This window comes from Nipponia nippon, unplaced genomic scaffold (genome assembly GCF_047370975.1).
Source record: "Nipponia nippon isolate SJK-2023a ecotype South Korea unplaced genomic scaffold, ASM4737097v1 scaffold_7, whole genome shotgun sequence".
Taxonomy (NCBI): domain Eukaryota; kingdom Metazoa; phylum Chordata; class Aves; order Pelecaniformes; family Threskiornithidae; genus Nipponia; species Nipponia nippon.
In genome coordinates this window covers 22,406,326-22,432,299 of record NW_028262391.1, presented here as the reverse complement: position 1 = coordinate 22,432,299, position 25,974 = coordinate 22,406,326, and the positions used below count along the sequence as shown (strand labels likewise).

The window sequence follows — 25,974 nt, the reverse complement described above, 5'->3', positions numbered from 1 at the left end:
AGCTTCAAATTCAAAACCACATCCATCTTCAGAGTATCTGCTGCACTATGAGACCTTACAACAGTGGTAGATCTGCGGGTTTCTTCCTGTTGAATGAAGTGATCTTTCTCAGTCTTCATTTGGGTACTCCAAAATGTGTAGGTTCCTTAGAGCTGGGAAATTTTTTTTTTTTTAGCTTTTTGATTCATTTGAGCAGGATTGTAGCCGGTGTAGTAAATGAATAGTCCCGATAGGCTGAGATGAGGGAAAGGAGGTTTGGGAACGGAACAGCAAGAGAAATTTTGGTTCTTCGAAGTGTTACAGAAATGCACATGGCAGCAGCACGTGCTTGTTTTTAATGCTATTGGTAGTAGAACTTTCACGGGGCTTTTTTTCTTATCTTAGTGAGGTGCAAGGACATGTTTCTAAAATCTTTTATCTATAGCAGTGAATCAGGCTGCAGCACAAATGTTTCCGTGTAAACCCTGTCCTCAAAGCAGTGGTCAAAGGCAGACTAGTGTGTGACCTAGAAAATGTAAAGTTTTATATTTACATGCACTTTCTCTGTTGTCAGACAGAAAACAAATATTTGTTCAAAATACTCCAATTTGTTTCCAAAGTTTTTTTGTTTGCTACAGAAGGGGATGTCATTAATCAGCTTTCAGTGATGCTTTTTCATGTTATTTGGTAGGCTTTATGTTCTTTCTTTTACCTAGTAGGAGTGTAACAAATCTTTATTATGTATTTGTAATTAGAAAAACTGAAAGGTACTGCATATTTAGTTTAGATTTTTGTTTCTGTTAAAGTGCATAGGCGTGAAACCCAAGGGTGTATGAAGGCCCATGTTTTGCTCTCATGTTTGTAGAGATTGATTATACATCTGTTACAACTTAAAAAAATAACAGCAGTGTAAATCGATTGTAACGAGCTGTAGTGAGGGCATATTTGGGCTTACCACCTGATCTCTGTAAACTCTGAAGCTGGAAAACACAATGGAAATCTGCTCTAGCGTGTTTTCATTCCCATGTTTTGGTGGCTTGCTTGGCAGCATACTGGTTTAGAAACAAGCCCAGCAAGATAACCCAGATACATTGTGTGGCATCACAGCAGCCGTCGCCATTCCTTCCCTGGATGCATCCTACAGATGCAATCTTATGGATCCTATGCTGGATGTAACCAGCAATAGCAAAATTAAAACTTGGGTCACATTTAGTGCTTGCAAGCAGTGACATAAATACAGACTTAAATAAAAACATTTGGCTAACCAGAAGAGATTAAGACTTGTTTCCACCTTGTGCACCTACAGCAATTTTGGTGAATAACCAAGGAAAGAGAAATACCGTGTGTATCATATATACCTTTGGTATAGGGATATGTTGTATATATGATTATGTAGGTTTTGTTTTTTTTTTTGTTGTTGTGTTTTTTCTTTTTCTTTTTTTTTTTCTTTAATATACAGGTACTGACAGAATTAAGGTTATCCAAAACCTACTAGGAAGGGTGAGAAAAAAGTAATCAGTTGGGTAGGTGGGACTTGAAAATGTGTAGAGGTACAGACTCCATAAAAGGAACCAGATTAAAGGGTGGGGACACTTTGCAGTGGTAGAGGACAGAATAAGTCATCCTGTTTTCCTCTGGAAAACCTGCGTGTTTCCCTTAATGTGGAGCAGAATTCAGCAGAAGAGGTTCTTGTCTCAGCTCTGAGCCTCCCGGAGTGAAGTGATATGGCAGAGCACCAGTGACTAACATGTATGACAAACAGTACTAACCAAAAGAGAGAGAATGCATGAGTTGGCGAGCATGAATTTTGATGCTGACCATCACTTTGTCCTCTGATCTAAACAGATGTCTAAATCTGGCACAAAGTAGAACATAAAGGAGACTACAGGCAGGTTGCAAAAAAAGTTCCATAATTGTTTCTGTGTGCAATCCTGCTTTTCCTCTTTGTTTACAGTCAGAGCTAATTTAGACTCTTGTAAGTTCCTGCAGGCAGGGGCATGTCATCTCTGTGTCCTGGCTGATGGGAACACTTGGTGTTCTTTATAAATAGGCTAGTGAAGCTGGTAGGAGGAAAAATGCCTCTGCCGTCAGGATGCTGCCAGAGCCTGGGCATGAAGGCAGCAAACTGTCTCCAAGTTGAATCTCTAAAGGGGTAAGTGTTCTGGGAAGACAGGGAAAGGAGACTCAATTTAAAATGTTTTTATTTATTTTTAAGGGAAGGATGTGCAGGACATAGAAATTATATTTGGATTGCAGCTGTTCAGAACTTCTCTCGCATATACTGATAATTTTAGGAACAGCAGAGAGACTGGAGAAGGAAAAGAGTGGTCTAGGGCAATGGCATCATCCCAATGGAATTGGATGTTTACAGTACCTTACACTTTGGCACTATAGTTTCCATCATCTCTAAGTTGGTTCATGCATTTACTTATTTTTTTCTTATTAATGGTCCTAGGAACTATTGATTATGTAAAAATAACTGCAGTACTGATACCCTTTAGTGACTACATGTCAAAAATTATTGTGCTTGGTCTTAAAAAAAAAAATACTGTTTTGGTGTTCAAGTGTTTTTAAGTGTGATTTTGCAATGTTACTGAATAAAAAGCCTATTTACAGGTCACAATTATGGTATTTCTTTCAAAAATTCTTGCTTGAATTGTCAGAAGCATTTGGTTTTAGAAGTGGTTCCTTGCAAGGTGATTAGTGGTCAGAGTACAGGGGAGGTAAGCTGACACACCTAAATGGTGTTCCGTGGAAGTGCCTGTCGTGGTTCAACGCCAGCCGGCAACTAAGCCCCACGCAGCCGCCCGCTCACCCCCCCACAGTGGGATGGGGGAGAGAATCAGAAAGGTAAAAGTGAGAAAACTTGTGTGTTGAGATAAAGACAGTTTAATAGGTAAAGCAAAAGCCACACGTGCAAGCAAAGCAAAACAAGGAATCATTCACTGCTTCCCATGGGCAGGCAGGTGTTCAGCCATCCCCAGGAAAGCAGGGCTCCATCACACATAACGGTTACTTGGGAAGACAAACGCCATCACTCCAAGCATCTTCCCCTTCTCCTTCTTCCCCCAGCTTTATGTGCTGAGCATGACATCATATGGTATGGAACTGACCCTTTGGCCAGTTGGGGTCAGCTGTCCCAGCTGTGTCCCCTCCCAGCTTCTTGTGCACCCCCAGCCTCCTCGCTGGTGGGGTGGGGTGGGAGGCAGAAAAGGCCTTGACTCTGTGTAAGCGCTGCTCAGCAGTAACAAAAACATCCTGTATTAGCAACACTGTTTCCAGCCCAAATCCAAAACATAGCCCCATACCAGCTACTATGAATAAATTTAACTCTATCCCAGCCAAAACCAGCAGTGTGAAAAAGATAAAAGAATCAATCACTTAATGATCTTTTTATGTTTTTTAACAGTGCCTACACTTTTTTTTTTTTCCCCAGTTATCTTTGTTCAAGAAAACATGGGCATAATTTCATCAGAAAACTGATGTTAAGTCTATGGAAATTCCAGAAACCAGGAGATCTCTGGCTGCAAAATAAGTAAACTTCCAATGCTGGGAAACACATAAAGGGTAGTTGTAATGTTATAATGTTACATTACATTAACTACATTAATGCCCTAAACATAACTTGAATATAGATGTCTCTGCATGACTGTGTTTATTGCTCAAATTCATAGACTTGTAGGTTCTAATTTAAATAAAAGCAATATCTTCTAAAGGACTTGGACTGACAAAAATCAAATGCAAACCTAAACTATGTAAAAACTTGTTCTGCTTGCTTCTCTTAGCTGCTGATCTCTGAAAGAAGGCAACTCATAATGGTGATCTGAGTAGGACAGAATTGAAAAGCTGGAAACTGTCCTTTGAAGGATACAAGCCAAAGTTGTAAGCTGAAGACTGCTTTCCCAGAATTTCCAGCATAAAACTGCGTGACAGTCCTGCTCAAACCTGAAAGCTGGTGAGGAGAAAGAGATGTTTAAAATGTTCACCGTGTTGTCTGCTTGTGCACCTTGAGATTTAAAAGCTAAGATCTCAGAGTCAAGTGGACCTTTTATTTTGAGAACAGCAGATTATCTTCAAGGTGTGGTCAGATTTCAGTATGGCCAATGGTCCCTTCACTTCTGAATGCTAAGCAACTCTTTACTTATTAAATCCAGCGGTAGATTTGCAGCACAGTGACAATAATGAGTGCTGTAGAGGGACAAAATTGTTTGAGTAAGAGCTCTGTTTGATCCCTTAGCTTTAATGAAGTGAGAGCTTGTGTTGGTTGCTTTGACAGACTGGGCAAACTGTGCCATTTTCAATAGCTTTTGCACATCTCAAGACCAGCTGTGCCAGTATGAGGACTCTGGAGCTGACTAGATAAGGAAGAAACTTGGAATAGGAGAAAAGAGAAATTTAGATGTAGATATTTTAATGTTCTAAATACTAAAGTATATTAAACTTTAGCAACTTAGGTGTTAGTTTTATTTTTTTAATCAGATGCTTGCTGCTAAAATGTTAAGTAATTTGAAAATAAAATTATAAGTAGCTATTAATTTTTACACATCAACATGTAGCTATGCTATATTGGATAGGCGCTGCTTCCTGCTGTTTCCCTGCGTGATTACCCTGGAGTGGTACATGTTGCCTTTTTTTACCATGGCTTTCCTTATCTTCACTTACTTTTTTTTTATGAGGCTGTGGACCTGTTTGTACTTTCAGTCAAGTTCTGTGTTTCCTGTGGTTACTAACTTACAGCTTAAGTCATGGGGTGGGCTAACATGAGTAACATTACTGAGCAGGTTTTGTATAGTTTTTTCAATGATGAACTGGTTTTACTTTCTTAGAAATGCAGTTCTTTACACCAAGTGATGTGACCTATTTCTCAAATGCTTTTTAAAAAAAATTGAATGCTTGCTTCTTTCCGATGGGAAAATGAAGAATTATGATTAACAATATTGCAGATCCTAGCTTTGTTACTTTGTGTTGCTATGCAAAATGCAACTTCAGTGTTGCAGGAATCATATGTCCAGTTTAAATTGCTGATGTTATGGTCAGCTACAGGGGTTTTGTGAGGGTTTCCTCAATGTGACGATTAGAAGCATGAGTTAACTAAGCAGGTCGTGCTGACTGGAGAATTGATTCTGCTGAGTGTTCCCGTTTCTTCTCTGTTCTGGTGCTTGCCATAGATCTTTGTAGCACTGGTCGATTTGGTCATAACCACAAGATCCCAGCCACTATTTTTCATTCCTGCAGGAAAAAAAGCAAATCCTTTGAAGTACCAAAGAAAAGGTTTGGCTTGCGCCACTTGCTGAGACAACTATTTTCTGCAATTTCCAATTCAAGAGTATAAAGTTCTTCAGCTGTCTGAGAATGTCTGGATGCTGGACTTGTGGGTTTTAGTAGATGAAAAATGTACTGCCTGGTAGTCTGCGGCCAAAAGGCTGGGGAATAATTGATGGAGCATCATGAGTTAAAATGAAAGTAAAGGCAGAAGTCTTCATTATAATTGTATCAGGAGCTGTCGCCTTCATTTCAGATGTCTTCAAAACAGGTTTTGTCAGAAAATAAGCCTGCAGATGTAGATGAAAGATAAAAGATGCATCAAAAAGCAATTACAATTAAAAACTCGCTTCTACAATGTAGAGACATCAGACTAGTAAGTGGGTCCCTGCGTTCTCCTGTGACTTCTTCTAAAACTATCTATGAATGTTACTCCAAATCAACCTTATGTTATTTGTAGGCTTTTTGCTCTCCCTCCTAGGCTGTATAAGCTTGCTACAAAATATACCTCTATCTGTCTTTGACATACAGTTAGGTACAGACTTAATGCTACTTTCCTTTTTGGGTAAAGTCACCATTTCTCTTTGCTGCTTCATCGCAACCACTTCTGCTCGCTTGTATTTCAGTAGACAATGTCATTTTGATGTACCACATCAGATAAATACAGTAATTTTATTGAGGCAGACTTTGAAGAGTACTATTGATTATTTATGGAGACATGCTATTTTAATCAAGTAAATTCATTTAAGCTGTCATGGTGAGTCAGTGTAATAATGTGCTTATGCCTCATGCTAGATAGTAGGTTTGTATTCTAGATGGATACGGGTGATTTAGAGGATGTAACAGTATCAGTCAAGTGGCACATAAGTTTGGTGGTGGTGGTTTAGTGTCATGTCTAACCTCACAAGCACTTTGAAAGCATTGATGTCAAGTTATTTTCAGGGCCTGACTTAAAATAATCAAAAGAAATAGTTTAGCTAGTCAACCCTGCAAAAAATGTCATCTTTATATTTTGCACAGGAGAAGGGCGTGCTGGGGGGGGAGGTTCCACGTGGAGCACTAGCTAGCAATAACCAGCTAGTGCTGAGCAAAAAGTAGGTTAGTCATGCTGGCTTGTCTTCTGGGAGCTGTGTGCTTAGTCTAGGCTCTTAGCAGACATGCTGCTCTCCCAGCATTTCTAGGTAGTTACTAACTTTTCCAGTGAAATGGCCTAAAACAGAGAATGTGACTTGACCAATTTTTTCCAAGAGCCTAGCAGAGGCTTGGCTAGTTTTCTGACTCCCTGGCCTGGCCTTCAATCGTAAGACTGTTTTTACCCTTGTGTGAGCATGCAGTAGCCTAGCACCTTACACTAGCATGAGTTGGCACCGTCTTGTGAGATTAGGTAAGAGCTGAGGGTGCTCTAAATGCCGTGAGTCATTCTGGCATGTTTTGATGAGTTGAGACTTTTGGATCATGGTTAAAAGAAAAAGATAAATTCTGTGTGTAGGTAGGTACGCTGCAAAAGGTGGCTCAGAAGTAGCCTTTTAATTATCTGCATTTTAATAAAGGATGCTTTATTATCCTTCAGAATATCTAGGCTGCTTATCTGTGTCATGCTTATAATTAGCGTTGCCGAAATAAGCTTGGGGTTCTGTAGGTCATCTTTATCAAGTCCTGCATTCATAGAATCATAGCATTGTAGAATCATTTAGGTTGGAAAAGACCTTTGAGATCATTGACTCCAACTATAAATCTAACACTGTCAAGTCCACCACTAAACCATGTGCTGAAGTGCCACGTCTACACGCCTTTTAAATACCACCAGGGATGGGGACTCAACCACCTCCCTGGGCAGTCTGGTCCAGTGCTTCTTTCAGTGAAGAATTTTTTTCTAATATCCAATCTAAACCTCCCCTGGTGCAACTTGAGACCGCTTTGATCTTGAGCAAAAGGCCTGTTCTCAGGGATGAGCATAAATCACTGCTTTTCTGGCACACGTTAGAAGCTGCTGCCAGAACGCTCCTGCTCCCCATGCAGAGTTCCACCCCTTCTGTGGCGATATGGTGCTTACTCACCTTTCAAAGCAATAAATAAGTACTTATCTCCAAAGCAAAGAACCAAGGTCCATACCTGGAGACTAGTGAAGCGGTGTTGTCAGTTTTTGATAGAATTGACCTTTAAGTACGGAGAGCTTACAGCATGCTGAGGCTGGGGCATGACCTGCACTCTGGCCTGCGCGCAGAGTAGAGATCAATATTCTCTAAATGTCACGTTCGCAGCAGATGCTCTGCAATGCTGCAGCCTCTTGCTGTGTGGTAGTATGTTCTGAAGACCCAAAATGTGTTTTTCTGTGTGGTTTAGTTTTTGATCCGTCTGCATATAAAAATAGTTTTGTGGGGAGATAAGGTTGGTTAGCTTTTTATTCCACACCACCCACCCCCTCACCCCCCGGCTCAGTTTTATCTTTTTTAGCTTACAAATGCTCACTTCAGTGAGTGCTCACAATGCTTATTGTACTGTCTTCACTTAATACATGCTGACTGAGTGCTGCTTTTCCCTGGGAATACCTTGTGTGCCAGCACGGAGGAGCAGAGGCTTCAGTGCTCAGTCTTACATACGTTCACCTGATTCCTGGCAGCTTGATCACAAGTAGGAGCTGCTGACAAATCGTATTGACAGACTTTTATTTAACAGTTACCTAACAGGAGCTGTTCCTATTCCTCATAAGTTGTAACACAGCAACTTTTAATTTGTTAACAGGCTAAAGTATATTTAAAAGAAAAATCTTTCCACCTTACTTATAATTTCTTGAATATTGCATTTAAAACAAAATGTTTTAAAACTTCTGATCTTGCAATTCAGGTTTAAAGCTAATTAAGCTTTTTCTCTAAAACATTTTGCTAATATGAGGTGTGTATGATCTCCTTTTTTCCAGTCTTGTAATTTTTCCTTTTTTTGTGGCAACTTTTTTTTATGCAGCAACAGTATTAATGAGTGTAGACTGTGCACAACACCTCTTGTTCCTGAGAGCTTTTTAATAGATTTTACCTTCTCCTTCCTGCTAAGTCTAATTTTGCTTTTTCCTGTGGTTCCCCTTCTGTTCTTCCATCTGTTTGGTTTAACTGCTTTATTTTCTCCTGGTGTTTTGTATACACTAATCCTTATACCTTCTAGCCTTGGCAGCTTTGTTTAGTTTCAGTGGTTTAGTTCAGTTTAGTTCCAGCATACCTTTCACTAACATGTTCCAGGATGAGCTATGATGTTGTGAAACTGAGACTGTTAAGATCGTTCCTTCTCTATCTCTTTTTTTTTGTTTTTTTTAAGCTTTATTTTATAATTATTGCTTGCACATGCCATTAATGGTGCTATTGGCATTTTGGAAAAATACTGTAATAGCTCTGGCTTCTTGCTTCTCAGAATCTCCACTTCTCTCCATTTTTCCAGAGTTTCCAGAAACTGTAAAGGTAATTCTCCAAGTAAAATGAGATGGAAAGACCTCAGTCCTGCAAAGCGTACATGCATAATACATTTCACTTACTGCAAGCCCCACTGCCTTCATTTCTAGAAGATCCCCACTTATGCTCTTGGTCCCGTTGTTTTGTACTATGGAGGTCACCTTGCACCAACTTGTAGATCCCACAACTCTTCTTAAGAATAACCACAATAGATAAAATAAGAAATTCAGTGATTCATGAGACATTTTCAAATACTGATGAGAAAATTAATTGGGGGAAAAAAATTCTGAATTTTGAGATTGTGATTTTTACATGTTTTATCAGCGCTCAGAGATAGAGATGACAATCTTGCTAAGATGGTTAGGTTTTGGAGTGCAAAAGAGTTTTGATAAACACATATGTATCAATTGCACGTATATGTAAGCCTTCTCATTCTCAAAAGCAGGAAAGAAGCAAGAGAGATCTCTTTCCATGAGCAAGTAAGTGCTGGGGCAAAAAGAAACATTGGTGGGGGAAAAAAGTTATTTTCTGTCAACATGCTTGGATGTGCTGTCATAAACAGAGCTCGGTTCAAAGGATCTGGGAATCTCAGAAGATTTCTTTCAAGACTAACCAATTTCCTGCAACACACTGTCAGTGCTAGGAAAAGGCCTCTCTGGCACATAAGAGCAGCTGGTTGTTTTAACAAAAAAAAAAAGTGTGCGTGTGTGAGAACAACCCCCCATCCCTTATATAGAGCCATCTTCCAGTGGAAAATGGACATCTGTGAAAACAGGGCACTTCAGCAAATTCTGTGCACTTTGGGATGTCATTTTGCAAGGAAAAGTGTGTTTTCTACTAACAGCGCATGCTTCTTGTTTGGGTATTTTCAGGAGAAACCTGGGGGTTTTTGTCTTTTTTTAACTTTTGCAATGAGTTATTTGAGTTTTGAAGTCGTATTAAATACTATTGATTTGAAATATATTGTTCTGATCCTTGTCAAAACAGTTTTTTAAAAATATTGTTACACAGAATTATTCCAGGTGTTAATCTTGAGTCAATATACTTTCCCATTTTCTGCGTAGTGGTATTGGTAATTTTTCTTACTCTTAGTTCTCTTAAATAAGAATTGTGAACTTTGTATCAGTAAAAGGGCTACCAGTTAGAGAAACTAATTTTTAGCCTCTATTTGAAAGTGTGTGTGTGTGTGTACCTTTTTAACATGTGATGGGATTATTTTGTTTCTAGGGATGATTTACCAAATTGTTCTTGAGACCCCTTAAGTAATAATATTCATGTTGTGATTTGCTTTGCACAGGGGCAAGGGACTTTTGTTAAAGAACTGTTGATAATGTTATGACATGAACATTAACCTTGTGTTAGCAGGAGAAAACTTAATTTTATGGGAAATGGCAATTTTTTTTTAATTTACTTGAAAGTTCTGTCTTGTGAAAATATAGTTAATCTCATAACTAGGGTGAAGACAACTTATTGATACTGTTGTTGCCAATTTGAATTGCCTCATGTGCTTGTTTTTAATAAATAACTTGACACTGTCAAAAGGATACTTGAATTTTCTTTGCTATAGCTGATGCTTCACATCTGAAATATATTTGCCCATGTTTTGTTGTTTGCAGGAACCATTGATATATGAAGATGAAACCATGAAAAGAAAGCTGAACGAATAATAATGCTTTTCCGAAACCGTTTTCTGTTCTTGCTGGCTTTGGCAGCCTTGTTAGCCTTTTTGAGCCTCAGTCTACAATTCTGTAAGTGTCCTCCCCTTTTGTTTTCTATATATAGTGGTCTATGGGTGTGTTTAAAAATGGCCATGCTTACATGTTGTTTAAGCATTATTTCTGTGTTTAAATATTTGTTGTTTTGTTGTGGTTTTTTTTTCTTCAAAAATAGGAAAATAAATGTAAGAATAAAAATAGTTTTGTGCACCATACAGGACTATAGACTTTTCAAATCAGGCTATCTTAGAAAAAAAAAAATCTTAATTTTGTAGTGCAATTAAGTAATTGAATGTGATTGAATCCTTCCATGAAAGTAGACAAAACACATTTGAGTAAAACCTGCTGCAATTCCTATTTTACATTGCATCAGACCAGGTGGGATTGAGAAAAGTACTGTGAGAGGGTTGAGTGTTGGAACTTCTCCTTATTTGTACCCTCACATTAGGAAACTTTAAACAGTTGAATTGGCTCATCACAAGTGACCGGTTTGTTTAAGAAAAGATAAATTATGTTGTGTGTCAGATCAATTAATCATGGGTCACCAGAGGGCCGTCATTTACTGACGACTAAGCAGGGACGTGGTTCTGAATGCAGGTTAGTGTATGTTGACAAATGAGCATTGTGCCTTATGACTGCTTATCACCTAGTTCATGAATGATAACATTTGCTAGGTAAAGTGATGTAAATCTAATATGTACTAATACATGCTGATGTAATTAGTGGCTGTTAGAAGGCAAGGAAAAATGCCTATCCATAGTACAGGAGAACTTCATTGTTGTTTTTGTCTTGCATCATGTTTTAATGTAAAGAGTGTGGTCCTTCTGGTCTATGTTTGTTTGTTTGGTTTTTTTGCACAGTGTAAGCCTTTCCCCCGCCCGAGGATTACTTTAGATTTAGCATGTGTCTTTTGCATATGATGGACACCTTAAAAAGAAAAACAAAAAAGAAAAAAGAGGGGGGGTGGGGAAAGGGAAAGAAACTTTGTGGTTTTATGTTATTATGTTTTGTGTGCTTAAACTGATGTGCATGTAATACAGGGATCTGTGGCTCCGAATTGCCTTTTCAGCCTCCTATGGGTACATGCCAGTGGGTCTGATTGCAGCTTGTTTTGCCCATTAGGCTCTTTATGGGTCTGTCCTTGATCTTATGTGATTGGTTATGAATTGTGTAGAGGATGAAGGTCCTAGAGGAACTTCAGCTGAAATATGAAACTGAATTATTAACAAATAGGAGCTTTATTTAGAGATGAGGAGGTAGGCATATAGGAGAACGAATCACATTTCATCAAAAGAGGAAGTTATTTTCCACTTAATTAGAAGATAACATTTGTGCAAGAGGAATTCCAGGAGATAAAGATGTTTGAGGGGTGCTTTAAAAAGCACTTAAGCTACAGCAAGCAGCATCATGAAACTTAGTGCCAATACCAAAATACATGTAGAGATTTTTACATAATGAGAACTGCAGTACTGGCTAGCAGGAACCAAGTAGTTTGTGGCATGCAGGTAACCTGATATTTTAACTTCTACCAGCTTCAGCTTGTAGAGAGATTAATTCAAACTTGGAAGAAAGACCATCCTCAAAGCAAAGACAAAAGTCCCTTCTTCTATCACCATGTAACGCTTTGGAAACCAGATGGATTTTGGAGAGTTTAAAAACCAAGGCAAAGTCTTAAAGCCAAAACCAGTATTTCCCCTCCAACCCCAAAACAACCGACTACCTGCTAAGTTATATTAGAATCTACAAGTGCTTGGTGAGCTGCTTTCAAATTAAACATAGCTGTAAATTTTTAGTCTTCTCCAAATTATAGTTCCTGGCTAGTTTAATGTTAAACTAAGGAAGCACTTGATTCCGAACTTGAGCTTTTAATGAACATGCTCATTTAATGAAATGAGCATGCAAATATTTAGGGAAATACTTGTGATACGATATTAATGGAAGCATAGTTTCAGTACTGTCTTAGAGCAGAATATTTGGTCAGTCTCCATGACTAATATGAATACATAAAATCGCTGTTTTGATAAAAGTGGACCAAGTACTAGCACATGGTGATGTGCTGACTCAAGAAGGCAGTAACCCTCACCTGAGAAATTTCAGAACATCCTTCAGAAAATGTCTGTCGGCCCCTCTGATACTGCATGATATGGAGCACTTCACTGTGATAGAGCATTGAAGGACAGAAAATTTAAGTGTCCAGCTCAGTGGGACATAGAGAATGGTCTGCCAGTCTCCTTTTGAGTAGCCTGGAGTTTATTGTTTTTTGGAAAACCAGCAAAATTCCAATTACTACGTGTATTTTTAGGGACGAGCTTTCTTTAACTGTGGATTCAAATACAGACTCTGTTTGTTGTAGCACTATGTACGTAGTAGATTTGTATTTACTATTTGTTTCCTATTGCCATGTTGAAGGTCCTTCCTTGCACTGAATCTGTTGCTCTTAAGACATGACACAGTTCAGAGGCATGCATCCCTCACGATTTGATACTCACTGTTGCACAAAGTGGTAGTAACGTAGTCTTGTTTCATGTATAAAACTTTTTTTCTGAAAGCAAGGTCCTTCTTTTCTTTTTCATCAAACTGTAAAACTTGGTTTCCAAATTTTGATCCCTTCTGAGCTGCCTGGAGAAAAATTTTGGTTATACGGCTTTATAATTTGTGTCAGATGGAATGAAAATGAGAGTTTTTACATTTAAACTCAGGAAAATGCCCATGCCACTGATATTTTTTTTTTTTTTTGATTGACGGGAGTTACCTCCTGAAGCATTTGGAGTGGAAACAGATGTTTTCTGCTGTTTTGAGATTGTGATTCTCTGTTAGCAAGCAGCGCACAGCTTTGCGGAGGAGGGCTGGTCACTTTAAAACATACTACTGCTTTTCTAAGCAGTAAATGTTGAAAATGTCTCTTCCTTTCTGTGCTCAATTTGTTCAGGAAAGTGAAACAGTAACAATAAATGCATAATTACATAAATGGTACCTATCTTCCTTTTTAAACTTCTACCTTAGGGCATAGCATCACTCCTGTAAATGCTTGATATTTTATCCCCTCTTGTCCACACCTGGAACAGTGGCAATTCGGAGCCAGACTTGTGAGTTGTAGCTGACTCTGACGTGAAGGCCGTAATGAAGGCCAAGTTCAGCTGTTTTTCTGTAGATTCTGACTCAATATTAAAACCAGCCCACACTGGGATGGCTGAGAAGATTACAGTCTGTCCCATGCTGGAGCTGTGAGGGTTCAGGAATCACTTGCAGTAGTTTGCAGCCCAGTCAAGCAGAAACTGATGCTGGTTTACTTTAATAGACTATGCTGTGAAGGGTCTGGAACTCCTTTAAGAGCAGTGATTTCTACAGCCATGATGAAATGCAGGTGATGGGTGTCGTAAGAGTCAGCAGTCCTAATGCAAGTCCGTCCTTCCTTGTAAGACAAAGTCCCAAGGCAATTGTTTCAGAGTTAACAGTTGTCACGTCTCGGGTTTAGACACAAGGAGAGAAATGCTGGGGAAAACAATCAGTATTGGACCTCAGAGTCTTCAGTATTGGTAGGCTGGTGATGGACCCAGGATTGATAGAAAACTTCGTCCTGTTTTGATGTTGTTCTTGGTCCCTCTCTCTTTTATTGTGGTTTCTGAGTTCTGATCTACATTAGTCTGCTTTCCTGTGTGGTGGTTTTGTTTTTTTTTTTCCCCCCCCTAGGACTGGTGCTCTACACAGATACTAATACTGCTTAACTTGCAGGCTAAATCATTGAGAAAGTTTCTCCCAAAATCTCTCTTGATGGCAACTAACAGCTCTGAGTGCTTAAAAATATTCTGTCCCACCAACAGTTGCAGTGAATAGACATGGACCGGTTGGCAAGGATCACTTTTACAAGAGCAGAAGCTACCCTCTGCCTTGTGTCTGCAATGCCATGGTACCAGAGATACAGAAGGCAGCTCTGTGGAGCAGTCAGTTCACGTTTGTCAAGTGTTGTGTGCCTGACTGGCTTGCTGGATCAAATGCCAGATCTGACATTTCTTGTTGGTACAGCTGAAATATCTTCATTTCCTTGTCCTGAGGAGAGGGAGTCATATAAGCAGACTACACTTTGCCAAGCAGTTGGAGAAAAGACTTTTTTTTTTTTTTTTTTTTAAACTCTAATAGTCATTCTTCAAGGTGATGTAGTTGCTGTGGATCCCATAAGATACCTTCCTTCCTACTTCCAGAGTCCTCTGTCACGTAGGTTTTGGGCAACGAGGGACTTGAACAGTTGTGTTCTTTATGCCCTCGTACGTGAGCAAAAGGCACAGGGTCTGAGTTCGGTCTTTTTGTATGCTGGTTCCCACTGCATCGGGTGCCAGGCTTGTCTGCCTGGGGTGCTAGCCAGCTCCCTGGGTATTTCACTTGGAGCAGTAGGGCAAGGAAACTTTCTTCAAGAAGTGCTACTGTTTTCAAGCTATGGCTATTTTTTTACATAAATAACTCCTCAGTTTTTGTTTCTGAACATATTTGGTGGTAGGTGATAGAAGAATGACATTTGAGACATGTTTGAAAGCTTCACTAGAGTATTTCAAAACCTATTCATAGTTTTGCCAGGGTTGTTTATTGTTTCTAGTAGGGACATAGAAGATTTTTAAAAACAAATTTAACTTCATGAAAAAGTACTAGTCTTAATAGTTCTAGGCATCTTTCATGTAATTGTCTGGCCTGGACTTTGAAGCAAAAGACTAGGAGCCAGATGTGTTCTCAAATTCAGTTCGGCCTTTAATAAACTGTACAGTGTGAAACCTGGACCAGATCAGCAATGAAAGGAAACTCTCTTCAATGGCAAATGTCTGCAAATTTCATATGTGTTTTAATTTTTAAATAATATAGAAAAATGACAGTGTTAAAAGTTGAAACTCCAAAAATGTTCCGCTCCTGACTGAAAGCTTACTATGATGTCTCTGGTGGCTAGTTACAGTGATGAGAGTTCTTGTTTGGGAAACCCTTTTGATAGGGTGACTTGTTGACTTCCAAACCAAATATGACTGGCAGCTTAAAGTTTTATTGGAATTGTCATTGTTTCCCTCTGGTTTTATGTTTTGGGCCAGATCTACGGAGAAGACTAGAGAAGTATTTTCCTTGTAATATTTATCACTTCACACATGTTTTTATTTTCCCTCTCTTTGTTTATGTAATGGTCATGGTTCTAAAACAATTTAAAACTTCAGTACTAGAGACAAAAGGAAAACTGGTTTTGATAGACTTTACAGTTAGACTGTTCTAAAATGGAATTATGTTGTTTTTCTCTTAAGAGACTTCAGTGTTTTGCTTTGTCAGAAAAACTGCAGAATGGAAAAATGACCTGTGCTAGATTGTGGGCTGTATTTTTGTCTCTGTAAATATTATCTGTAATGCTGTTGACTGAAACTGGGCAGTTTACTTCTGTACAAATAGAGTGAATGCAAGTTGGGATACTTTATTCTTTTTTGCCAGAGGAAAAGGTTGCAGTGGTTGAGGTCCTCCTTCCTACTCTGTGCTGTGTAAAACGCCCAGAGCAGTGCAAAGGGATTGTAAATGCAGTGGTGGTGGGAATTCCTATAGTACAGAGACTGAGGATGGCAGCACGACTAGATTCAAGTGTGTTTTAAGGGATGTGTCAGAATCTGGCTGTGGTCCTGCAGCCTCACGCTGCGGGGAAAAAAGCATAGTTTAGGACCCTGAGGGGAAAAAAACATAGTTTAGGACCCTGTCAATGTTAATTACATTGGTTAACCCTTAGGTCAGCTCAGGAACCGGAGCTTGCAAGTATGCCTGAAGAGCTGCTTTCTTTTTTCCCCCTTAAGATTGGTGTGGTACATGAGAACGCAATTACGGGGCAAGCACAGACTCTGCAGTATATTAGAACACCTGTAACTGACTGTGGAAGCCTGAAGGGGGGTGTCCTCAGGAGATCTCAACTATTTGTCTTTGAATTACCTTGAATACACCAAACTGGAGGGAAATTCAAAAGCTAGCTGTTAAGATGCCATATGTAATCTCTGTGAAGTTTACTTGACAATGACTGTGGATTTCTATTTTTTAATCAAATACATGTAAATACTTTTTTTTTTCAGCAAAGTAAATACCTTTGGTTTACTTTCTTTTTTATTTTTGTTTCCATTTACAGAAAGTCTAAGGAAAGTAACAGTCAACAGAGGAGGACTAAAACTATAGTGGGAAAGCGTCTGTTTTTATTAGCTATTTAACCCTGTGCAGGCATAAATTACAGACTTTCCGTTTCAGCCTGCCTCTTTCAGGCTCTTGCAGAATCGCGAAGTCCCTGGCTCTCAGGCAGCACCTGCATGTGGAGCTTCTCTTCTGGTTTGAAGTTTGTTTCCCTGAATACTTTGATACTTTGGTCAGTGCCTCAGGCCTGTCTTTCGATAAAAAGAATTTTGGTATCCGCCACTGCTTTTTAGGATGTCGGCAGCTACCCTGGCAGGGTGTTGGTTACTGTGTAAAGTGTGGGGAGTTTTGTTTTGTTTGTTTTTTTTTTTTTTCTTTTAAATATTTTCTCTGCCACAATTGTTCAGGCTTGGGTGTTGGTGTTTCAGCATGTCTGGAGATGACAAGTTGCTTTTCCAGTAATAATTTCCCACTACTTTCTGTCATCTTCTTTTGCACTGGAGGTTTTGGTTTTACAGATGAGTCATAGGAAACAGAAATCTGGATTCTCCACAAGGAAAAATAGTAGAGTTTTATTTTATTGGCTGGAGTGCTGCGGGCAGCTCTTATTTTATGAGGACAGCGTGGGCACTATATGCAGTCCCAGCAGGATGTTGCCCGTAGGAGGCGATTGCTGTGTCGCTGCACAGCCCCTCTTAGAAGCCTGTTTGCTTGAATAATCTCAGCCCCTCTGGTGGGATTGCTGCTGTTTGCATCCCTGCTTGGTGGCCCAATACAGCTGTGCAAGAGCAATGCTGAAGCCTTCGGCACTTAGCTCGGTATCCTTGCCACTGCTTGCTTCGGCTCCTACTGTAAGACAAGCCGCGGTGCAGTGGGTGCTTGGATGGTCTGGGGAGGAGGCTCTGGGGGAGTGTGTGCCAGTGCCAAACGCTCAGCAGGGACTTGCATGTGTGAATAGAGGTGGAAGCTGAGGGGGTGTAGCATCCCTGTTCAGCCTTTCCATTTGCAAAGCAGGATGTGCTTCCACAACTTGTGAAGCTGTAGCTGTGGCACTGCAGAGCTGCCACCACCCCCCTCTCTCCACGCCGGACCAGAATGGGGGTGTGAGCTGCACCCGCAGCCCCTTGCCCAGAGACTGCCAGTGGGATGCCGAGAGGAGCTGGGGTATGCGAAGTCTGTGGAAAAAATGGGTGAGTTGTTTTTTCCAGAACTTCGTTTCTAAAGGAGAAGGGGGAAAAAACCCAAGGTATTCAGTAAAAAGATAATACAAGCTGTTTCTGGACAGAATACATATCCTTACCACCTCTTTAAGGAGAATTCCTTACTGTCTCTTACTGTTCCTTACCAACAAACAATAACTACTCACGTTTCATATTTTAAGAATATAATTTCTTCAGTGGAAGGTAAAATTAGAGTATTGCATTTTGCTGATTTATACAACTATCTATATTTAAAAAGCCAAAACTTTAGAATTCTTGATGCAGAGAACTTGTTTTTGTCATGTGTTACCAGCACACAAAATTAAAAGGAGACCAGATATCTCCCTTCCTGTATTTTGCCTTGAAGCTCAGAAGCATGGCAGATTTTCCACTAATGAGAAGTCTCCCTGGGTTTTTTTGAAAGTACTAATTTAATCTGAATTTAAGATTAAAGGGAAAAACAACCCACAAATAATATATCCAAGGCTGTGTACGTTTTAGTAATGAATGAAGAAAACTAACTGTAAATATACAGATTTTTGTTAAAGATGCTTTTTATGTTGTAACTGGAGATTTATATAACTTTTTTGTGATTCTCAGAAGTGGTGGTATAATGTACCAGTCCAGAAATTAACCCTTGAAGGGGGAGGAGACGCGATGAATACTTGAGAAGGATACTATGGGACAGTCTTATTTTCTCCCACAAAAACAGAGCAATCATTTTTAAATATCTCCTTTAAATATAGGTCAGGTTAAGTTGCTTCAGACAGGATTTGACCAGTAGACGTTACTTGGCAGGCTACAGAACTTCATAAATCTTCTTTAAATATATATATTTTTGGCTTCATCCATGATGGTTAGTTGAGCTGTATTTAAGCAGAGATTAATATGAGCTGTTAAAACATATGGTTGAAGGCTACTTGAAATAAAGCCTAATACTTCACAAAAACTAGCAGAAGTTATTAGTTAGGCTCCTGCAAATCCTTACTACAGTGTTAGGTTAAATCCTAGAGGGAAGGAAACAAGACTGGAAAATAATAAGCATTTTAACATCATTTCTCTCAAAATCCAACTCAAATCTCAGTCCTAATACCTGCAAGAAATCTTGGAAGTGTTGAAATCTGTGCTTCAGTCTTTTTATAATTATAGTGATACATATTGCAATTATTTTAAACACGTGAAAGGGTCAGCAACTTTTTGTACGGACAGTCTCATAGGTGTGTACCTGTCCTTAACTGTTCGAGTTTTGAATGAATAGTAAACAACAAAGGAAAATGCATATTCGCAGTAGGAGAAAAAAATGTTATGCTTACAGTAATTAATATTTCTGTCAGTCTTTACCTAGACTAATGCATTGATCTTAATTCCCTCTCTGTATATTTAACCTGGGATGAACTCTGGTCTGTTGCTAGTAGTTAAGCTATCTTTGTTGAAATACCTGTGCTGTAGTGAAATCCTTCCTGTTCCTGCCAAACTGGGCTCTTGCACTAATTGCAAATAATGCCACAACTAGGTTCCACCAGAAGATGACTTGTATGTAGCCGTATGTTATTTAAACAAATGTGGCCTGCATTTCTTTCAAGGACGTGGGGAATAGCTTTGTCTTTCTACACACCACGGAGTCCTGCTATCTTGAGATACTTGGGTTTATCACCGGAATGGGGCTGTAAGAGTAAATGAGGGTAAAATATGAAATGAGGAAGGATATAAATTTTCATAGAATCATAGAATCGTTTAGGTTGGAAAAGACCTTTAAGGTCATTTTGTTCATTGTGACTGTGTGAGAGAGACCTATAGGTTTGTTTTGTGAAAACATGAGTCAGGCCTTTGCTCCTCCTAAAGCGCTCTTCAGGCAACGGCCCTCCTCTTATATCTTGTTCTTGTGGAGGCCCAAAAGGTGGAATTATCTCTAGACCAAGAGACTCCCTGAGGAGTGGGTGTATTCCTTAGTGACCTGGACTACTTGGTTTTTTTGCAAATCAGTGATGTGCCAATGTAACTCCTAGAAGCTCTGTTGCAGTTGAACTCTAATAACCATGTGCATAGCTAGTTTCGTTGCATGAAAGTCTGTGGAAGTGCAGTGAAGACTTTTGGGGGAACTAATAGAAGATGATTGAGCAATGTTTTCTTCTGGTGACTCAATTTTTTTTTTCCTGCCTCTTCAGATATTGCAGTCATTTTACAGTCCTGTGAGGTTGTTTATTACAAAATCAGTACTGTTTTTTTTGGAACCATTCCTTAGGACTGTCTGGCATTGCAGTGGCAGACAATAGTACATTGAATAAGTAGCTCAGATTTCCTGTAGAGCTTTAAGAAATTATCTTTTTTTTTTTTTTAAATATGGAGTATATTTTTTTTTTTTTAAATATGGAGTATACCTCTTGTTTCTATGCCGCTTTTTCTTCCTTCTCTTTTCCTTCTACGAGCCAGTAGTTGCTTGCCTTTTTATGTCCATTAATCTTTTCTCAGAAAAGGGCTGTTTGTCCTTTCATGAGTATCAACTGGATGAGGGCTAATTTCAGTTAAGACATAGGACAGTGAAGAAATTTGGACTTTTTTTTTTTTCTTTTAAGAGTTGCCTTGTCATAACCAAGCTTTAGTCTGTCTGCTATCATTCTAAGTTGTAGGTGGTTTTAGCAGAGGTCCCTTCCAACCTAAATGATTAGTTTATTCTGTCGCAGTAAATAAGGTGATTTGTTTATTTATTTATTTATTAGCATATTCTTTTTTGTTGTTTAAAATTTCAGGAGTGTTACCCTTATCAACTCAACAAAAGCTCATTAATTCAGTTCTCTGCTGTTCCTTTTTCATGCCCTACAGATAACTGCAGATGTGTTTTGGATTGGCATGTCTGTCTTTTAAAGCAAAAAAAATTGTTCCTAGGATTCTTCCATAGCTTAGTTGTGTACTGACCTGAACTGTGTTTTTTATTACTTGTTTTTTAAAGTAATCTCTGTTCCTGAAGTTACTTCCCTTTTAAATTTTCAATGCTCACTCACTGAGAGAAAAGCAGTACTTGCACATATTAAATGGCATTGTGGTTTACTTGTTTATGAGGTGGGGTCTAAGTAGTTTTGTATTTAAAAGGCTGAGGCTTTTGTGGACTTGCTGCAGTGAAATACGAAGTCTTGGAAAGTAGAAGTGATCTCCCTTTATGATTTTCTTTGTGAGATGATTGAATTAAAAGAGCTGGAAACCCTAGGTACCTGGTGTAATTTTGGGTTTACCAACTGTGCATATTAATACTGGATGAAGACAAGAAATATGATTCACCATCTTCCTCTAAGCTGGTTTACGGCAAATGTCCCGAAGACATCAATGGTTCTCTGATCCTGAGAACACTCTTCTGAATTTCCGAGACTAACAGCTTTATTCATTACTGGCTTCTCCAGCACAAAAATCTGTCAGGTTCTACTGTATTAAATATGTTGGTTTGGGGTTTGCTGCTAGCAAATCCATGGCAGCTTTCTGTGCCCTGGTGTTGACGAGAACAAACAAGTGAGCTGGCTTGGCTTGGGTAAGCAGTGGCATATGGTGTTGAGATCGCTTCCCTGAGCAGGTCAGTTCGTGGGCAGAAAACAGTTGGGATTAGATGTGAAACAGAAAGGTGCTAATTTAATGCAGTAGTTAAAATATTGATTTGAATGTGTAAGGCTTTATTTCTTGGAAGGTCACTGATGCAGGGAAGTGCCAGATGTCTGTGGATTGTGTTTGACTGATGACATTAACATAGTAACCAGTTTGCGTCCTGTGCCTTTGCAGAGGCTATGGCTGAACTGTAGGCATGGTGGGTTTTCCTGCCTTTTGGGTGGTAGCCCTTTAAGAGAAAGAGAGATTTCTCTATCTGACCCAGGTGTGCAGACACAGAGATACTGCTGGGAAGTGCAGAAAGCAGCTCTGTTGAGAGGTGACAGAAAGATGCTTTCACTAGTGAGCAGATGTACAGAATTTGTTGCCCAAAAAGCCGCTGACTTGGTGTCTGAAACCAGGGGAGCAACACTTGTAAAGATGTAGTGGGCTGAGTAAAGGTGTGCTTTTAAGTCCTTTTATTTCTTTGTTTTTTTACCTATGTATTTTGTGATTTCTATTTCAATAGCTGGATGTTCTAGTACACGCCCTGATAAAAGTCAACTTGAGTTTCAGAAGCCATTCCAAGTATTTTGGGATGCTGTCTAAGGAGAGCCCTAAGGAAAAGAGGCAACAACATGCACTGGAAGCTCTAGATGACTATATGCTCCTATCATTTGGTCTTTTCAAGGGGGGAAAAAACATTTTATGTAGGACAATAGAAAACAATTGTGCACACTTCCTCTTTAAATCCATTTGAGAAGCGAGAACTTAGTAGCAAGAGTTAGTGAATTCCTTAAGAATAAGCACAGGGGATCATACATGTTTCAGCAGCAGAGAGCCCTTGTCAAAGATGTAAAGTGTTAGCAACAGATTGCTAGAGAACAGAACAGGAGCAACTGTTGAACTGTCTTGAACTCTACTGTATGGGGCATATTTTTTCTCATTCTCAGCTGCTGTAGATGAAAAGATCACAGAAGTCAGAGGATTTGCAGTCCATGTTCCTGACAAAATACTTTTTGCTATGTTTTCTTCTGCTATGTTGAACACTTCGTGTAGTTGGCCTCTATGTTTGCGGTCAGTTCACATGTGAAATCTGCCAAGTGTATGTTTTTCATTCATGATGTAAACACTGCTGCACAGCTTCCCACTCCAGTATTTGTGAGATCCAAAAAATATACAGGACAAAAAGAAAAAACAAAGGTCACCACCCACAGGTAAATTATGGCAGTAGCATTCAGTGTATTGTGTCCTGCAGCTACCTTTTCATGTTGACCTTTATTTTGAGACAATACTATGGAAATGGGAAGAGTCGCCAACAGTTTCTGAATACAGCTGATAAAAGCTGTTTTGAAAATCTGTTCCAGGACAATTCAGCTGGATCAGTTCATTTACCAGTTGCTGAGTTCTGTAGACAGAAGCAGGACAGAGCTTTAAAATCTTATTGTAGTGCTCATGAATCTTGGTAGATAAGTAACAATGGCTGGATGTACTGTATTTATAAAAATCATGCTTTCATGCTATAAAAAAAGCCCTACTTAGTCTTTGTATACTTAAGCCTTGTTTGGTAGCCTTCAGGATACTGATTTGGTATAGTCAAAGTCATGACATAGCCTGATGAGACGTGGCAGCCAGGCAGATACATCGGTAGGAATAACTTCATTTATAGCATCGTGGTGCAGTTTATGTAACACTTCTCATTGTGAATCCTAACGAGCCTGGGGTAGGCAACATAACTACTTCATCATAACCAGTGGTGAGGCTTTTTTTTCTTGCATCTTGCCACTAAATAACTGGGAGCACAAGTAGTATCTGACTTGAGTAATGTATTTATAGAGCAGGAAATCTGTCTGCTTGTCTAGATGTCTAGTAGGAACCTCCCCTGGTGCCTTCAAATCGACTGGAGAGCCAAGTAGTGAGGTAAATTGTGAGAAGCTGGTAAGGAAAAGCTTTATGATGGTTATATATTTATTTTAAAGAAAGGAGTGTATTTAATTGATGGAAATATAAATCTTTTCCATGTTAAACAATGTAGTGTCTCAGTGGAGTAGGAAAATAGAATAATATATAGAGAGTAATTTTTCACTTTGGAAGGAAAAGTAGAAAATTACTGTCTTTAGAACTTGAAAAGGCTCTCAAGCTGAAAATCCTGGAAGCTATTTAAGCAGTGCCATATGCCCTTCTGAATTGTCAATTGAAAAACAATTGGGGGGACACATCTCCTAAAACTATAAAGCTCTTTTCAGAGCCACATCTGGACTCAATAAATGTAAGCACCCATTGCATAATTTAACATGTCTGATTAAATTTGGTCTCAAAAACATAACACTACAAGGCCTGCCATGTTGTACTTTGGTGCAAAAAAGATTTTCTTAACATATTTATTTTCCTTGTGTAAGTCAGATTGGGACGCTGTAAAAAATCAGCAAAGCATGCAGCTAATGCAGCTGGAAATAAGAGATTTGTTCTCAGAAATCCTGGCCTGAGTTGTTTAAAGCTGGTAGAGCCACCATGCATGGTGGTCATGTGTAGTTGTTCTACTTATTTTTGAACATGAATACACAGACAAGGCAATCTGGCCTTTTCCCCTGCGTCTGATAAGGAATAAGGCCCTGGGTCAATACCTGCTAGCTGTGGCTCTGTGGGCAGAAAGCTACTTTTAGCAGTTGTCCTGAGATGAGGAAAATCTTCAAAGAAGTTCCCAACTTGTGATCCAGAAAATAGGCGGACAAGTAGGCCTTGACCCACTCCTGGAAAGCAGTAGGAGATTTGGCTATTTCTGACCAAGTCTGTGAAAAACAGTTAAAAAAAGCAGCCAATTTACAGTAGTTCTCAATTGTCCATATGGAGATTTGCATTTCCAGTGGAGGACTTTAGGGATCTCAAAACCAAGAAGGCTGAAAACTCAGCTAGCATTAGACTGAAGAATAAGCGTTTGGTTGCATTTCATGCAGTAAAATTATGTCAATGTTGATGAGTAAAGTTAAGATGCACTTACAAGTTATAGCTACAATCACATTATGATTGCTCCGGGGAGAAAGAAGGGACTGTGTTGTGAAAGCTCATACTGGGCTGTATGTATAGACTCCCATTTTGTTCAGCTACAATGTAGCTTGTATTTGAGCTTGTGCATGGCAGGAGACTGCTGTGAAGTCTTAAGATGTTTTCCTCATAGCCTAGTACAAATGAGGTTTTCTTAAAAACACACACATTAATAAAACAAACACTTTGGAGGTCACACTCATCTCCCCTCAATCAGATCTGATTTCTGCTAGATTAGTTGAGGTACATCTGCAACCTCCTAGCCTTCCTGAGTTTCCATTTTCTGTCAGTAAACCTGTGATATACAGGATGCTCCTGAAAACTTTTTTCCTGCACTTTAAACAGAGAAACAGCATTTTTATTTACTTAAATAATTAAAAGTGGCTCAGACTTTTAGGGGAAAAATTGCCCTGTAGTACAGAAAAGTTATTGAAAAAAAAATTAATCAAAGCTTAAGGAACTAGAAAAAAATAATGGAAAACAGAAAACTTTAGGCATCATTTCTTTAAATTTCTTATTTGCAGTAGATCTGTCCATCTCAGCCTTGGACAGGTGGTTTTCCTCGGGTTACAAACAATATCAGAGAAAGTGTAGCAGGCAAAACAAGAAGTGTTTGTTTTCTTTTCACTGTAAGCTGAAAAATAGCAAGTTGCTATAGCTGTTGCTCTTGTTAGTTGTATTGTCTGCTGCAGTTTTTCCTCTACTGTTGTCTTTGACAGTCTTCAAAAGATAGTTGAACTGCCTTTACTTTTAAGTATTTATTGACAGCAAACGTGGCTTGGGCTGATGTTTTGTAGTGGTCAACTTAATGCTGATAACTTAATGCTGAAGTTGAGTAACGTTAGCACAGTAATAATGTGCTCACTCCTGTGGGCAATGCAGAATCGTGCAAGCTGCCATCTAGGTTTTGCCATTCTGGGGTGCGTGCTGTGCTTCCTTAGGGAGACTCTGCCCAAGTGGGGACCATGATTGACTGCTGCTTGTGTCTTGGGTAATTAAAATAAGAAGCAAGGCTTCAGGTGAAGTTTTGGGGAACAGTCATTACCGATGCACCTTAATTTGAATGACACCACTCCTCTCATAGACAAAATGTTATACTAATATAAGACAGTTCTAAAAACTGTGTCATGCAGCATATGTGACCATGGGCTGAGCTTTCCTGCCAGGGGCTGCAGAATACTTTTTTGCTGAAGAACAGTTGAGGCAACGCTGATGTTCTCTCTTTGGCCATGAAAAAAACCAATATCTGTTTATCCTAAATCTTAATTAAAATTTCCCATGAGCATTTTTCCAGTTGGAGGAGAGTGGTTCCTCATGTAGCCTGCCCTGCTCCTGTCCCCACCGTGTTTGGGGTTGAAGACTGACTGTGGCTGGGTTCTCCGGGTGGAGGGCGGGCAGCGAGGGAACTGGTGCTTCAGGCTCTGTGATGACTGGGTCTGCAAGAATAAAAGAAAAGGGAAATCCACCTCTTGTCTTTATTAAATCACAAGAAATAATTTGGCAAGGAAATGGGACTATAACTACTGTGTCATCACTTTGAAACAGAAGATGTAGTTTAAGGAACATGAGGAAATACAAACATAGCACTAAAGAACAGAATTTTAAAAGCAGCACTTTTCTAATATTCTAATATTTTTTCTAATGTTCCCA

General features: G+C 39.2%; 1 protein-coding gene across 4 annotated transcripts in view; it reads left to right on the top strand.

Moving 5' to 3' along the window:
• Positions 1 to 25,974, top strand: part of PXYLP1 (2-phosphoxylose phosphatase 1) — an 87,779-nt gene that overhangs the window by 36,925 nt on the left and 24,880 nt on the right. For 2 of the 4 annotated variants that reach the window (XM_087739855.1, XM_087739857.1), the window contains exons 2-3: positions 3,765 to 3,934; positions 10,295 to 10,426. In XM_087739855.1, the coding sequence (XP_087595981.1) occupies positions 10,348 to 10,426 (79 nt within the window). In that variant the 5' untranslated portion in view covers positions 3,765 to 3,934; positions 10,295 to 10,347. The remainder of the gene's footprint in view (positions 1 to 3,764; positions 3,935 to 10,294; positions 10,427 to 25,974) is intronic. The other 2 variants (XM_087739854.1, XM_087739858.1) reach the window with 1 other exon arrangement.